The sequence below is a fragment of the Oncorhynchus kisutch genome, unplaced genomic scaffold (assembly GCF_002021735.2).
Source record: "Oncorhynchus kisutch isolate 150728-3 unplaced genomic scaffold, Okis_V2 scaffold1036, whole genome shotgun sequence".
Classification (NCBI taxonomy): Eukaryota; Metazoa; Chordata; class Actinopteri; order Salmoniformes; family Salmonidae; genus Oncorhynchus; species Oncorhynchus kisutch.
The window spans coordinates 65,001-80,000 of NW_022262981.1; the positions used below are offsets into that span (position 1 = coordinate 65,001).

General features: G+C 45.0%; 1 protein-coding gene across 1 annotated transcript; it reads right to left on the reverse strand.

Annotated features, from left to right (window-relative positions):
• Window positions 1-8,399: 8,399 nt before the first annotated feature.
• On the reverse strand, window positions 8,400-11,483 carry LOC116364213 (transcriptional repressor scratch 1-like). The gene is made up of 2 exons (XM_031817458.1): window positions 10,762-11,483; window positions 8,400-9,946 (listed from the first exon to the last, which is right to left on the reverse strand). Exons 1-2 carry the CDS (start codon window positions 10,874-10,876, stop codon window positions 9,207-9,209), a joined length of 855 nt encoding a protein of 284 aa, XP_031673318.1. The 5' UTR covers window positions 10,877-11,483; the 3' UTR covers window positions 8,400-9,206.
• Between the last annotated feature and the right edge of the window lie 3,517 nt (window positions 11,484-15,000).

Consider the following 15,000-nt stretch of genomic DNA (forward strand, 5'->3'; position numbering starts at 1 on the left):
GACCACAGATAGGAGAGCCCAGTCACACAGTGGCTCTCAGCATTGTCTGGGATGCTGCTGCTGGTTAGTGGTTACCACAGCTCTGTACCCAACAGGAAGCATTCTGCTCCAACAGCCTCTTATCAGATGTGAAAGAATCCAAAGTGGATCCGAGAGGATATTAAGGGCAGTGTATTGTGGAAAGCACAGTGGATGTCATTACCCAGAATTAAGAGGCTCCCTCTCCTTATAAAGGCTGTTTTACGTAATGTTGACCCGATGTGGTACAGGGCTGCCTGGAAGGATGGAACATGGTCAAACTGATATGATTTATTGTAAACAGCCTCATGGAGACATTCAGGTTGAAGCGTTGCACATTAAAACTGCGGAAGCATTCAACAGTGTGTGGATGTGTGTATTACTTTCAGGACTTGTTGTTCTCTGCACCGGCAAGTTACTGGATGTGTGTTCACTTGGCCTACTTCTAAACATGATCTATTACACTAACATACAATGTGTGGGCTTAGCTATCTGAGAAAGTGATCACAGAGAGGACAGGGTTGTCAGTAGAGTAGCAGTCCTCTACAGAGAGAGGACAGGGTTGTCAGTAGAGTAGCAGTCCTCTACAGAGAGAGGACAGGGTTGTCAGTAGAGTAGCAGTCCTCTACAGAGAGAGGACAGGGTTGTCAGTAGAGTAGCAGTCCTCTACAGAGAGAGGACAGGGTTGTCAGTAGAGTAGCAGTCCTCTACAGAGAGAGGACAGGGTTGTCAGTAGAGTAGCAGTCCTCTACAGAGAGAGGACAGGGTTGTCAGTAGAGTAGCAGTCCTCTATAGAGAGAGGACAGGGTTGTCAGTAGAGTAGCAGTCCTCTATAGAGAGAGGACAGGGTTGTCAGTAGAGTAGCAGTCCTCTACAGAGAGAGGACAGGGTTGTCAGTAGAGTAGCAGTCCTCTACAGAGAGAGGACAGGGTTGTCAGTAGAGTAGCAGTCCTCTATAGAGAGAGGACAGGGTTGTCAGTAGAGTAGCAGTCCTCTATAGAGAGAGGACAGGGTTGTCAGTAGAGTAGCAGTCCTCTACAGAGAGAGGACAGGGTTGTCAGTAGAGTAGCAGTCCTCTACAGAGAGAGGACAGGGTTGTCAGTAGAGTAGCAGTCCTCTATAGAGAGAGGACAGGGTTGTCAGTAGAGTAGCAGTCCTCTATAGAGAGAGGACAGGGTTGTCAGTAGAGTAGCAGTCCTCTACAGAGAGAGGACAGGGTTGTCAGTAGAGCAGTTTGAAATGGAGGGAAGGGGGTGTAAATGGGCCCTGGAGAGAATGAGATGGAGAGATAGTACATTTGCATGTTATTAATTTAGCAGACATGCCCTACCATGTTCACACCGCTGGGCCATACCATGTTCACACCACTGGGCCATACCATGTTCACACCGCTGGGCCATACCATGTTCACACCGCTGGGCCATACCATGTTCACACCACTGGGCCATACCATGTTCACACCGCTGGGCCATACCATGTTCACACCGCTGGGCCATACCATGTTCACACCACTGGGCCGTACCATGTTCACACCGCTGGGCCATACCATGTTCACACCACTGGGCCATACCATGTTCACACCGCTGGGCCATACCATGTTCACACTATTGGACCCTACCATGTTCACACCGCTGGGCCATACCATGTTCACACTATTGGACCCTACCATGTTCACACCGGTGGGCCATACCATGTTCACACTATTGGACCCTACCATGTTCACACTGCTGGGCCATACCATGTTCACACTGCTGGGCCATACCATGTTCACACTATTGGACCCTACCATGTACACACCGCTGGGCCATACCATGTTCACACCACTGGGCCATACCATGTTCACACTGCTGGGCCATACCATGTTCACACCGCTGGGCCATACCATGTTCACACCGCTGGCCCATACCATGTTCACACCGCTGGGCCATACCATGTTCACACCGCTGGGCCATACCATGTTCACACTGCTGGGCCATACCATGTTCACACCGCTGGGCCATACCATGTTCACACCGCTGGGCCATACCATGTTCACACCGCTGGGCCATACCATGTTCACACCGTTGGGCCATACCATGTTCACACCGCTGGGCCATACCATGTTCACACCGCTGGGCCATACCATGTTCACACCGCTGGGCCATACCATGTTCACACCGCTGGGCCATACCATGTTCACACTATTGGGCCATACCATGTGTAGATAGTCATGATCCCTGACCGAGAGCCTGAGAGATGACCAGCCCAAATTGTACTTATTCAACCATGCAGGAGTGTAACTCAGAAGCAGCCATGGGAGACCTGAAAGACATCGCTGCAGGTCCTTCATCTCACATCCAACGACTTGTTGGGATGAGGGCTTTTTCTGGTCAAAGACCAACACATTGGTTTGAATGTCACTGTTCCTGTCAAGAGGGCCAATGATATCTTCTACTATGCTCACTTCTCAGTGGTTCCATGTCTGACTCCAAAGTGGAGATGTGAATCACACTGAATGACATATCACTGCAGAATAGATTTTCAGGATGTTCCCAGTCACCAACACTGACCTTGTTAAACACATGTTTACCCTGAAACATCGGGCACATGACATAATTCATATAATTACCTTGGTTCTGAATTCCTAAAACCAAAAGGTATTTTGTAAAGCCTCAGGCTGCATACTGTGCCCAATAACCTGCCTGAGTGGCTGAAATGGTCACTGAATACGAGAACATCTCTTCATAGTGAGGAGGCCATAACTGCATCCCAAATGGCACCCTAGTCACTATATAGTGCCGAAGTAGTGCCCTATGTAGGGAATAGGGTGCCATTTGGGACGTATCGATGACTGTAGGCTATGACTGTAGTTACAGCCCATGATCAGCGATCACTTGACATTCTGACAACACAACGGTCGGTTCAGTGAAATGCAGTCAGTGGGAGGGAGATGAAATAGCTCCCAGTCACTAGACCTTCTCTTGTGCCGACCCTCCTGCCGCAACTCAACTCCAGTGGTTTCAACCCAAAGATCTGGCTGCATTATGCCCAGCCGTTTAGATCAAAGACAGGTGGAGGGCTTCTATTCTCCTCCTCATTCATTCCCACTGAATATGCATGATGTTTTAATTCCTCTCCTCCAATGGGAACGAGAGGTCGAAACAAAAGCACCAGCCACTCTCTAAACCCTAAACCAGCCTTCATGTCTAGAAGTAGGCCCCTCCAGAGACAGTTATATATAAAGAGTTGGGCCAGGTTTTAGAATGGATGCCATGTAAGTGCCTTTATTCTCCTAATGTTGGTAACAATACACTTCCCTATTAAATGACCTGCTGTAAACAAGCAAAACAGAACAGCCAATTTAACACACGTTTTTATGGATTAGCATTTGGGATGATGTGTATCCAAGTCTGGACTGTGTTGTGGTGTCAACACATTTCACATTCACTGGACATCTTCATAAACAACGTATCGCTTAGCAGCGGCTATAGAGGAGAAAGAGGTGCTCCTGGACAACTCTTTATGTATCAGAATCTGGGGTCTTCTGCGTATCACATGCAGGGCAAACTGGGGTTCTGCTCTGTGATCTCATCAGATTTGAAATAGTTTCAGTTGGCTGTATCAAACACAAGATCAGAGCAACAGGCGTGAACAGCAGGAAACAGTAACACATCACGATGAACCTAAACTATCTGACAAGTAGCACCAACCTCACAAACCGCCAGTAACAACACATAGCAGTCCAGAAATAATACAATTAGGAGCCAACCATTTAACAGACAAGAGCACATAATTAAACAGTGGAGGTTCAACTACACTCAGCAACAGAAGCTCCACTGTCCTTTAAGTGCCAATGTTCAAGTGGTTGCCATTAAAAATGTACTGTGGTGTGCTGTGCTCCTGCTGCCTGTACGGTGGAAGCTGCCTCAGCTGCATGTCAGCCAATCTGGGTCAGAGCTAGCTCCCCCTCACCTCCTCTTTCCCCACCTCCCCTGAAACACATTCTTCCGCCTGAAAATATTTGCCTAGCTACAGCACAAGCAGGAGTCAGCCCAGCTGAGAAAGTAACTCAAAACTCAAAGCTTATTATAAATGATTGATAGCTTCATAAATTATTTCATTCATTATCTTCTCGTTCGTTGTGGATGTTTAGTTTTTCTGGCAAGCATACATAGTTATTGGTTGTTTGTGGTCGTTCCTTCCAAGCTTCTGTTGAGTGAAAGCACTGACTGTTGTCCTCCTCCCACCCACTCTTAGTGTTGGTCTACAGAAACAGACCTCTGTGCCAGCAACATGCGTCACCAGTTCCTTCTATCCTGGACTGTTTGTTAACTGAACAGGCTTAAGGGCTCTCTGTCACACCACGGTCTCTTAGTCAGAGCTATGAGGTGGCAAAGCAGTATCCCTCTCAGCCAAGTGACGATGAACACACCGTGTGTGCCCCAAACGGCACTCTGTTCCCTACATAGTGCACTACTTGTGACCAGGGCCCATAGGGCTTAGTGCACTCTGTATATAGGTCGGGAATAGGGTGCCATTTGGGACGCAGACCCATGTCTGAAAGCAACGCTTTTCACCACGTCCTCACCAATCAGCCCTAATGCATTCTGAGGGGGCACTATTCCCTGTCTGTCTGTCTGTCTGTCTGTCTGTCTGTCTGTCTGTCTGTCTGTCTGTCTGTCTGTCTGTCTGTCTGTCTGTCTGTCTGTCTGTCTGTCTGTCTGTCTGTCTGTCTGTCTGTCTGTCTGTCTGTCTGTCTGTCTGTCTGTCTGTCTGTCTGTCTGTCTGTCTGTCTGTCTGTCTGTCTGTCTGTCTGTCTGTCTGTCTGTCTGTCTGTCTGTCTGTCTGTCTGTCTGTCTGTCTGTCTGTCTGTCTGTCTGTCTGTCTGTCTGTCTGTCTGTCTGTCTGTCTGTCTGTCTGTCTGTTGCTACAACCTGTAGCTAGCTGGTGCTGTGATGCACTCCTGCATGCTGCCTGCCTACAGAGACTGTTATAGGATACCTTTACCTAGCCAAGTGGAATCTGGTTTGTATGTGGAGAGACATGCACATAGGGGAGGCTTTATAAAACCACTTGTCTGTTGTACAAGTGTCACACCAGTTGATGTCGATCTCTAACAGATAGATTCAACAAATAGCAGGATAAATCAACAGGCAGAGATGCTGTTGTCAGTTGCCATGGCTGAACTAGTAGATTACCTTTGGAACCCCGTCAAACAAAACTGTACTGTTACACAATTCTCAGTTCGTGGTCAGTATCATTCACACCATCAACAGCAAACAAGGGATGGACATGGAACTCAGCAGACCCCCTGTCTTTCTGCAAGGCCGTCAGCATGAAGACAAGCCTACTGTACTATTCAGCCATCTGCCTGCAGGGGCCTAAGTGCTGCCCAGGGGAGTGGCAGTCTGACATTAAACTGCAGTGACGGTAGAGGGATGTAGGAAGCCAACAGACCAACCAAGGTGTGAGAGAAACCCAGTACAACTACAGCTGTCTCCTGTGGACTAATGCATTGTGCTGATATAGGATATGTTCCAAATGGCACCCTAATTCCCTTAATAGTGCACTACTTTTGACCAGGGACAAATGGGCTGTGGTCCAATGTAGTGCCCTATATAGGGAATAGGGTGCCATTTGGGTAGCACCCATACTCCTGCTATAGAACAATATCCCAGGAGCTCCTGAGACCCCAGTCTACATGGGCCATCTAATGAAGCAGATTATAATGATTCCTGATAAAACCTGCGTAGGCCATCTCATGAAGCAGATTATAATGATTCCTGATAAAACCTGTGTAGGCCATCTAATGAAGCAGATTATAATGATTCCTGATAAAACCTGCATAGGCCATCTAATGAAGCAGATTATAATGATTCCTGATAAAACCTGCATAGGCCATCTAATGAAGCAGATTATAATGATTCCTGATAAAACCTGTGTAGGCCATCTAATGAAGCAGATTATAATGATTCCTGATAAAACCTGCATAGGCCATCTAATGAAGCAGATTATAATGATTCCTGATAAAACCTGCATAGGCCATCTAATGAAGCAGATTATAATGATTCCTGATAAAACCTGTGTAGGCCATCTAATGAAGCAGATTATAATGATTCCTGATAAAACCTGCATAGGCCATCTAATGAAGCAGATTATAATGATTCCTGATAAAACCTGTGTAGGCCATCTAATGAAGCAGATTATAATGATTCCTGATAAAACCTGTGTAGGCCATCTAATGAAGCAGATTATAATGATTCCTGATAAAACCTGCATAGGCCATCTAATGAAGCAGATTATAATGATTCCTGATAAAACCTGTGTAGGCCATCTCATGAAGCAGATTATAATGATTCCTGATAAAACCTGTGTAGGCCATCTCATGAAGCAGATTATAATGATTCCTGATAAAACCTGCATAGGCCATCTCATGAAGCAGATTATAATGATTCCTGATAAATTGATGAAATCGGGGCCTGAGCCTCCGTAGAGCAGAATGAATCCCATTGGGAGTTGCATGGGATTTTTGTTCCGGAATATGTGATTTATTGAGTTGATGAACAAGGTCAGGATGATGTCAAATAAATGAACAAGTGGAGTGCAGCTCAACCATATCGAGGGGGGGGGGGGGGGGGAGTAGGAAGAGTGATGTATAACAAGTTGACCAGTTACAATGTCATGCATCAATCAAAAAACACATATGATCAGGCAGGCTCCCTTTCTCCCCACCTGTCTACTAAGAGTTTCACTCCACCTGAATATAGCAATTTAACAGCTATCCCGCCGCCTGCACAGATCACCATGGTCACGACAGAGACACACATTGTTTTCCTATTTCTGAGGTCATTGACTGCCTCCGTAATGTGAAATGTATAATGTCTGTCAATTAGTGACTTACATTTTCAAGTCAAAGCAGCACTTCTAATGGCATTTTTAAATGTATTGTGCATTGACATTATTGGTAGCCGTCAAGTTAACCAATCATGTCCACACATCTGATTACAGAGTACCTTGAACCAGAATGTCAGAAATGAGTGTTATCTTGTCCCTCATTCAGTAAGTGTCAGCAAGTTCACAGCCAAAATTGTAATTTCACTTCCCAGGAAATTGTCTATCCATTTTGAGGTCATAGACCTGATTCTAAATGCAGTCAAGAGAGCTATCGAGTGATAAGGGTTATCTATGAGGAATGAAATGTATTTTAGCCCCCTCAAAGGGCTACATGGCCTCATCTGATTTATGCTACAGTAGCTACAGCCACCCAAGTAGCGCTCTCTCGCTCTCTCTCTCGCTCTCTCTCTCTCTCTCTCTCTCTCCCTCCCCTCTCTCTCTCCCTCCCCAATTGCTCTCTCTTCCCCCTCCTCTCTCCCCCCTCTCTATCCCCCTCTCTCTCTCTTTCTCACTTTCTCTCTGAGCAGTACAGTAGTAAGGATGATGGTTAAAACACAAGGTCATGTACAGCACTGTTTCCTATAGGATGGTGAAGACGCTTTACTCTGAGGATTATCTTTCAACTTTGGATTCAAATGCTTGAAGATATACTTTAGGCTAATAAGGTGATATAGTATACATTGTGAAATTTGATACAAACAAATAAAAACAAGTGACTAACAGACAGACAAGAGATTTTGTTAATATTATTCTTTATTATGAAGTGACAATGCCTTGTTGTGTCTTGTGCTTACATCATTTGAATGCTGACTGGAAAGGACATTTTCCTCCCTCCAGATATCTCCTGAAATAAGGTTTGTTTAATTCTTTACAGCTGTAAAAATGATTACTCCAAAGGATTATTTACAAAGCCTCTTGCAATAAATTATTATTAATTCATTCTTTATTGGAAATACAAAACAGAGGTCAAGCTAATACGAGTTCTTGTTTTTTCTACCTGAATCTCTAGGTTCATTGTGCTACTTTTTAAGGTGTAAATGAAGTGCTTTATTATAGACAAATCTATGGCACACCAATGAGGTTAAAGAAAGGCATCTTGTCCATCAAGCTGTGTGTGGATGCAGTGCAAAGTTTGCCCACCTTAAGTCAATAGTGGGTTCCAGTGTTTTTCATCCCAAAATAACACCCTATTCCCTATATAGTGCACTAGATTTGGCCACGGCCCATAGGGCTCTATATAGAATATAGGGTGCCATTGGGGACCCAGAAGGTGTTTGACCTTTGTATGACCTTAATGGGTGCCCTGTAGATTTGGATACATGTTCTGAGATGCTGGGAGCTGAAGTACTACAAGCCTACGGTCCTAACACTACTGTTGAAATAAGAGGCAGGCAATGCATGACGTTAGAGGAAAAGAGGATGTGGTCCTTTTCTTGTTGTTTCACTAACACTACATTGGCATTTTCCCTGATGTTGTATTTTTTTGTATGACTATAGATGCGTATTGGAGTAAAACTTACCTGATTTTAAAAACTGCTATACAGTAGGTAATAGTTCATAATCATTTTCAAAAATACCATGCATTAAGTGATTATTGCTTTATAATTCGTCATGTGGCTTCAACAGAAATATTGCCAACAGATACTATCTAGATTTTGGAGAAGAAAAAAATCATAAGCTTTGTGATACTGGCATAGATTTCATTTTTGCATGCAATGATTTCAAATGGTAGTAAACGAAGAATAAGTGACAACGCTTTGGCCTGTTCATGAGAGGTTGGCAAATTCACACATTAAAGTGCAAATAATAGGTAGTGATATCAAATAAAAACAGACCAATATGTCAGACATACTATATAAACAAATACATATAAATAGCCTAATGTATAAATAAATAAATAAATAAATACATAAATACATAAATAAATAGATTAATGAATTAATACAAACATAAATGGCATTTACCTCAACGGAGAGTATGGTCAGTTGCAGCAGTACATTATTATCCAACATTAAAATGTTCGACTTTTGTTTGGAGCAATCCAGTATTGTCATCTTCGTCACATTTCAAAATATATGATTTCATATTTACGCGCGGTGGAAGGTATATTCTATCCACGTGACTGGAGGAGGAAGAGGATTTTTAAGTGCATGCGAAGATCATCAGTAATTCCTTCGGGTGGATTTCAATGAGAATACAGAAATATTGTGCTATTATTGTGGTTCCACTGGAAGTTGAGGTGGATTTTAGGAAAGGTTTGGCAGAATTAGTCAACCAAAAATATAATGTTTTTGTCTGCACTTTTAATGTGGACGTCATGGAGAGTCATCGAGATCAGGACTCAAGGGCGAGAACGCGCCTTTGAAGCACGCGGACTCGTAGTGCTTATTCAGGTAGGACTTGAGAGCGAAGGTCTTGTCGCACCGTTTGCATTTGAAATGCTTGAAAGCGGAGTGAGTCTGCATATGCGCGCGCAGGTTGGAGCGGTCGGCGAACGCTTTTCCGCAGTGTGCACACCCAAAGGGCTTCTCACCCGTGTGTGACCTCATGTGGCCCTGCAGTAGCCAAGGTCTGCTGAAAGCTTTGCCACAGATGTCACACTTGTGCTTGAGGTCATGGGTGAGCAGGTGCATGGCCATTGCTGGCATGGACACGTACACTTTCCCACAGGTTGCGCACTTCTTGGCCATCTTGCTGTCCAGGCTCCGGTGGGTCTGCTTATGCCTACTCAGGTTGGAAGACGTGGCGTAGGTTTTTCCACATTCGTTGCATGTGTGACGCTGTATGCTCCTGCTGCTGGGGCTGCTGATTACTTTCCTCCGTGACCTTCCGTCCGTGATGTAAAACGCGTCCACCGTGTAGCAATCACTCACCGCGGTGTCCCCATTGATGTAGCCGGAGGTGACGTCCGACTGCGGACTGTCAGGCTGGTCTGAGTCTGGGGCGCCGTAGTCGCTGTGGATTCCATCGTAGAGTGGCTCCGGAGAGGGAACTTTAATGGCACCGTCGCTTTCTCCATCGTAGACAGACGGGCTGATGTAGTCACTAATGTACCCTGGTGTGAAAAATAACAAGATGTTAATTCAATTACTCATTGTCGCGCGGGGATTCTTCAAGTGGGAACAATCTGCTTAATAGATACAACAAGCTACAGGCAGCACTTCTCCACTTGAAATCTGCTACAGCACGTTATCACCAAAGCCTATGCGTCCTATGCAGTTTATTAAGCTTTAGGCGAGTCTAAAACGTTTTTATTTATCTGGAAGCACGACCCTTTTATGCGTTAATAATTAACCTATAGTTGCCAATTCCACACAGTGAGAATAAACATGATTTAACAACATAACCTACTGAGATGATGAGGCAACATTATACAGCCAGTCTGAAGCGATGGATAGGCTAGTTTACACATCATCATGAAATATGATTCAGCCTTCTGACTGACATAATGTCTAAATAATAGGGCTATACACCCGTGTTCCAAGGCATAACGGGTAATATAGGTGCAATGCAATCTCTTGTGTACATGCTGGTGCCTAAGTGCAGATATATGATGCACACTTGTGGGTTGTGGAGAAGTTTTGCATCAGCAACACAAGCATCATTCCTCCCCATGTTTCCGAGTAGGCAAGGTGCGATAGGCTATTTCCACATTCAATTGGTTTGTTTCAAAATCATACAGGGTAGAATTAGCCTACAAATGTATAGGTAGGTGTGTTTGTCAAAACTAATATAACAATGGAATCAGATTGATTCATGAATGCAGCACAAAAACGTGCAAACGTGGCAAAAAAAGACACCGTGCATAATAAGCTAAATATATATATAACATAATCAACATTCCGAATTATAAATAATGTTTATATTTACCTTTATCGTGAATCCGTAGACTGACGTCGGTCCTGGATCGTCCATAAGAACTCTCAAAATCACTGGATGAAAAATCATCAAGCTTCACCTTTTTAACCAGGAAAGACCTTGGCATGTTTCTGGTGTTGCACCGAAACAACAACCGTCCAGGGCAGGGTTACTGTCCTCATGCAACGCCAATGTAGAGCTGGATATTTAAGGCTGAGCTTTGGATGCCTGGCTGCGTAGAGTATCAGACACCCAGTCAGTCAAACAAACCCCCAGCCAACCCGTAGTGCTTAGGTTTCTCTGTTCTACCTGCAACGCCGTGTCTTGCGAAGGGAAGAAATGCAACTTCAGCACTGGATAGCTCCCTCTCAGAGGCTCGCGTACGACGGAGGAGCGAGCTGAAAGCACCCTGCAGAGTGCGCCTCTTTCTCCCGCGTGCCAATAGAGGAGAAATGCAAAAAACACGAGAGAAGCTGCTGTACTGTAAGAGTGCAACAAAAAAATGGGTAGCACTTGTCAGCGTTATTTATTGCTTTCCAATTATTTCCAACTCTGATTGGTAGCCTATTTACATTTGGCTGAAAAATAATAATGTCAGTTGATGGACCATCACCGCTCCACTTCTCTCTCTCTCTCTCTCTCTCTCTCTAACTCTCTCTCTCTAACTCTCTCTCTCTCTCTCTCTCTTTCTCACTGTTGCTGCAGCCTCTCTCTGTGTTCTGTGCTTGGTGTCTGGAGACAGTTGATCAGCTGTTGGGATTTATACGGCGCTGCGATCAGGTGGGAGATGGAATGGAAGTGCTTAATTTAATCCATCAGAAATCTCTGGGGAGCAACATTGGGATAGAATGATTTATAAAGGCGGCTACTCGTCTCCCCATCTCATTTTATTTTTAAGGAGCTCACCACCATGTTCTTTGGAGATAAGAATGGAAATGTTTGTTTTACTTCAAGTCTTTCTGTATCAGTTGAAACTAGGCTTACATCGCACCTGCTTACATGCAACGCATTACATTTTATTCAGCACTTTCTCACAGTTTTGAATGGAGATTCTTTCCAGCTTTGCAATGCGTTGCACATTCTCCTGCAATTTTATGATGACATATCATTTCTTTGAAGAATTGTAACTACTGTTCACCCCGTAATTATCATACCGTGTATAGCCTACAGGCTTTTGGTCTCTACGAAATCAACTGTTAGACAATTAATAATGCATCTCTTGTCATGTTCATATGATCATTATGGGTTCATGGTTCACTCTAATACTAAACATCCCTGGTGCTTTCATTCTGAATTTGCATTGTGACACAGCAACACCACTAACCAATAAAGCAACAAAAAATGACACATGGTTTGTGATATGCACTTAGCAAATACATGACATTATTCAGGCAATCACACCGGTTTACTGGAAGGATGTAGTCTCCTTATCCGTCCATTAAATATTTGTGTATGTTAGATAGAATTAATATGTTAGATGTCATGCCCGTGCGCATCTACTGCATACATGCCTACTGTATTTAAGTAACCTAACTAAACCTAACTAAACCTAAACCTAACCAAAGCCTACTTCCCTAAAGGTTGCACCTGTGTGTTTGTCAGGACTTGCATGATGTCCTACTCTGTAGAGCTGGGCAGTTTAAGGACCCGTCTAGTATTGTTCAACATCTGGTTTCACTAATCAGAAAGAAACACATGAGCAGTTGCCTTCAGAGGCTCGAGGATGTCCAATTAAAGAGTACATTCACCAGCTGCACTGCAGACATCACTACCTGTAGGCGTTTAGGTCCATGTGTAGATTCCACGCTAGACAGGATGCTCTTTGAAGCTCACCTGCTTGTTGTACTGTTATTCCACACGTAATCATCAGGACATTTTCTAGGATTCTATCAGTGCAAAGTTCAGATCTATACTACAGGCTACATGACACCACTGGTGACTTGTGTGCTGAAACGTATGCTGTACAGCTCTGGCAGCTCACCTCTGGTACTGCTACTGTAAGCTCCTCTAAACTCTTAAACAATATATCACTTCAATCCTGTTTAGGGATTTGTTGTTGACAGATGAATTGTTCGTTTTAATTGACACCGTCAGGTGAGGTAACATGTGAAGGTGACAGTCAGCCAGGCCTAGCAGTGGAGTGGAGGTTGAGGTGGCGGGGATGGTGACGGTGCCCAGCTGGTGCCTGTGTGTGTGTGTGATGGCAGAAGGCAGGAGAGGGGCTAGGAAAGGGACTAGGCAGGCAGGCTCTGCAGCTGCTGCTGCTTCCCCAGTACACACACTGCCTGCAAGCAGATGGAGAATGTCCTGTCACAGAGAGAGAGAGAGGCTGAGGGGGGACAGAGGCCTGTGGGGAGGAGAGGAGGATGAGGATTAGGGTTACAGGAGGAGAGAAGAGGAGAGGAAGAGAGAGGAAGGGAGGGGAGAAGAAGTGAGGAAGGGAGAAGAGAGGAAGGGAGTGGAGTGTAGAGGTGAAATGAGGAAGGGAGGGGGGGAAGAAGGGAGAGGAGAGGAAGGGAGAGGAGAGGTAGGGAGTGGGAGAGAGGAGAGGAAGGGGGAGGAGAGGTGAAGTGAAGTGAGGAAGGGGGAGAAGAAGGAAGAGGAGAGGAAGGGAGAGGAGAGGTAGGGAGTGGGAGAGAGGAGAGGAAGGGAGGGGAGAAGAAGGGAGAGGAGAGGGAGGGAGAGGAGTGGAGAGGTGAAATGAGGAAGGGAGGGGGGGAAGAAGGGGGAGGAGAGGAAGGGAGAGGAGAGATAGGGAGTGGGAGAGAGGAGAGGAAGGGGGAGGAGAGGTGAAGTGAAGTGAGGAAGGGGGAGAAGAAGGAAGAGGAGAGGAAGGGGGAGAAGAAGGAAGAGGAGAGGAAGGGGGAGAAGAAGGAAGAGGAGAGGAAGGGAGAGGAGAGGTAGGGAGTGGGAGAGAGTAGAGGAAGGGAGGGGAGAAGAAGGGAGAGGAGAGGGAGAAAAGGAGCATTTACCTTAGTTGGAGTTTGTTTTTGTTTTGTAAAAACATACTTCTCTAGAGAGTCCGAGCCCTTTGATCCATTGGAAATAATTGGTGTCACACCGTTTAACCCAAAGAAACCATCTCATCAGAAAGCAAGACAAAGAGCATTTAAACCTTTGTCTTTCCTTTAAATAACTTTAATTAAAGCTGTTACACAGTTTACAGATCTATATGAAATGTCACCGATCCAATTAAATTAAGTTAAATTCAATACAACTTTATTTATCCCCTCAGGGGCAATTAAGAAAGGCAAGTCTGTTTTACAAGTATCAAATCACACAGTCTTCCGCATAGAGAATACCTACACAACAGACATCACATTTCCCAGTCCCTTTATAATCTCCATCCCTGACTAAACAGACTAAAGCATCCTGAAAATGAAACCGCCCGCAAAGACAAGGAACAGTACGGCGGAAAACAGCTTTAATTGATGAAATAGTGAGCTTTTTTTCAGCCCCCCGTAAGAAAGCAACAGCCGGCATTACTCAAAGATGAAGGAGAATGCTGTATATTGTCCCTCAGCCTGCTGTCGCAATAACACCAAATATTGCTGAGGCCTCTTCTCATCAAGCACCTCAGCATATATATACAGACAGAAATGCTGGACTGGGAGAGAAAAATCTACCCACTTCCCCCCTCCTTTTTTCTGATGACTCCAAGTGAAATATAATGCAGACCGCATTTGCAAACTCCCGGATAAAATGTCCCAGATTTGACAAAAGCAGAGTGGGGGGGTGGGCACACACTTATGGTGCACTGGAAGATTGAGAACACTGTGTAAGCACACACACACACACACACACACACACACACACACACACACACACACACACACACACACACACACACACACACACAAACACACACACACACACACACACACACACACACACACACACACACACACACACACACACACACACACACACACACACACACACACACACAGACAGACACACATACATGCACACACTCACAAACACACACATCTCTCTGTTGAATGTGGTCATTTGCAATTGTGATAAACTGAGTGTGAGGGAGGGCTGTGAGGGATGGCAAGGGATGCTGGGTAATTAGTAGAGCCGCCCCGGTGTTTCCAGCAATGAACAATCTGAGGCAGGATCACGCTGTGTCTGGGAGGACCTGAGGGGGAACAGGCCTCCAGCGTGTTCTCTTACACTGCGTGTAGAGTCCTAAGTGTGGTCTGATGCCATCTGCTTCCGACCGCTGCTGTGTGACAATAGATCATC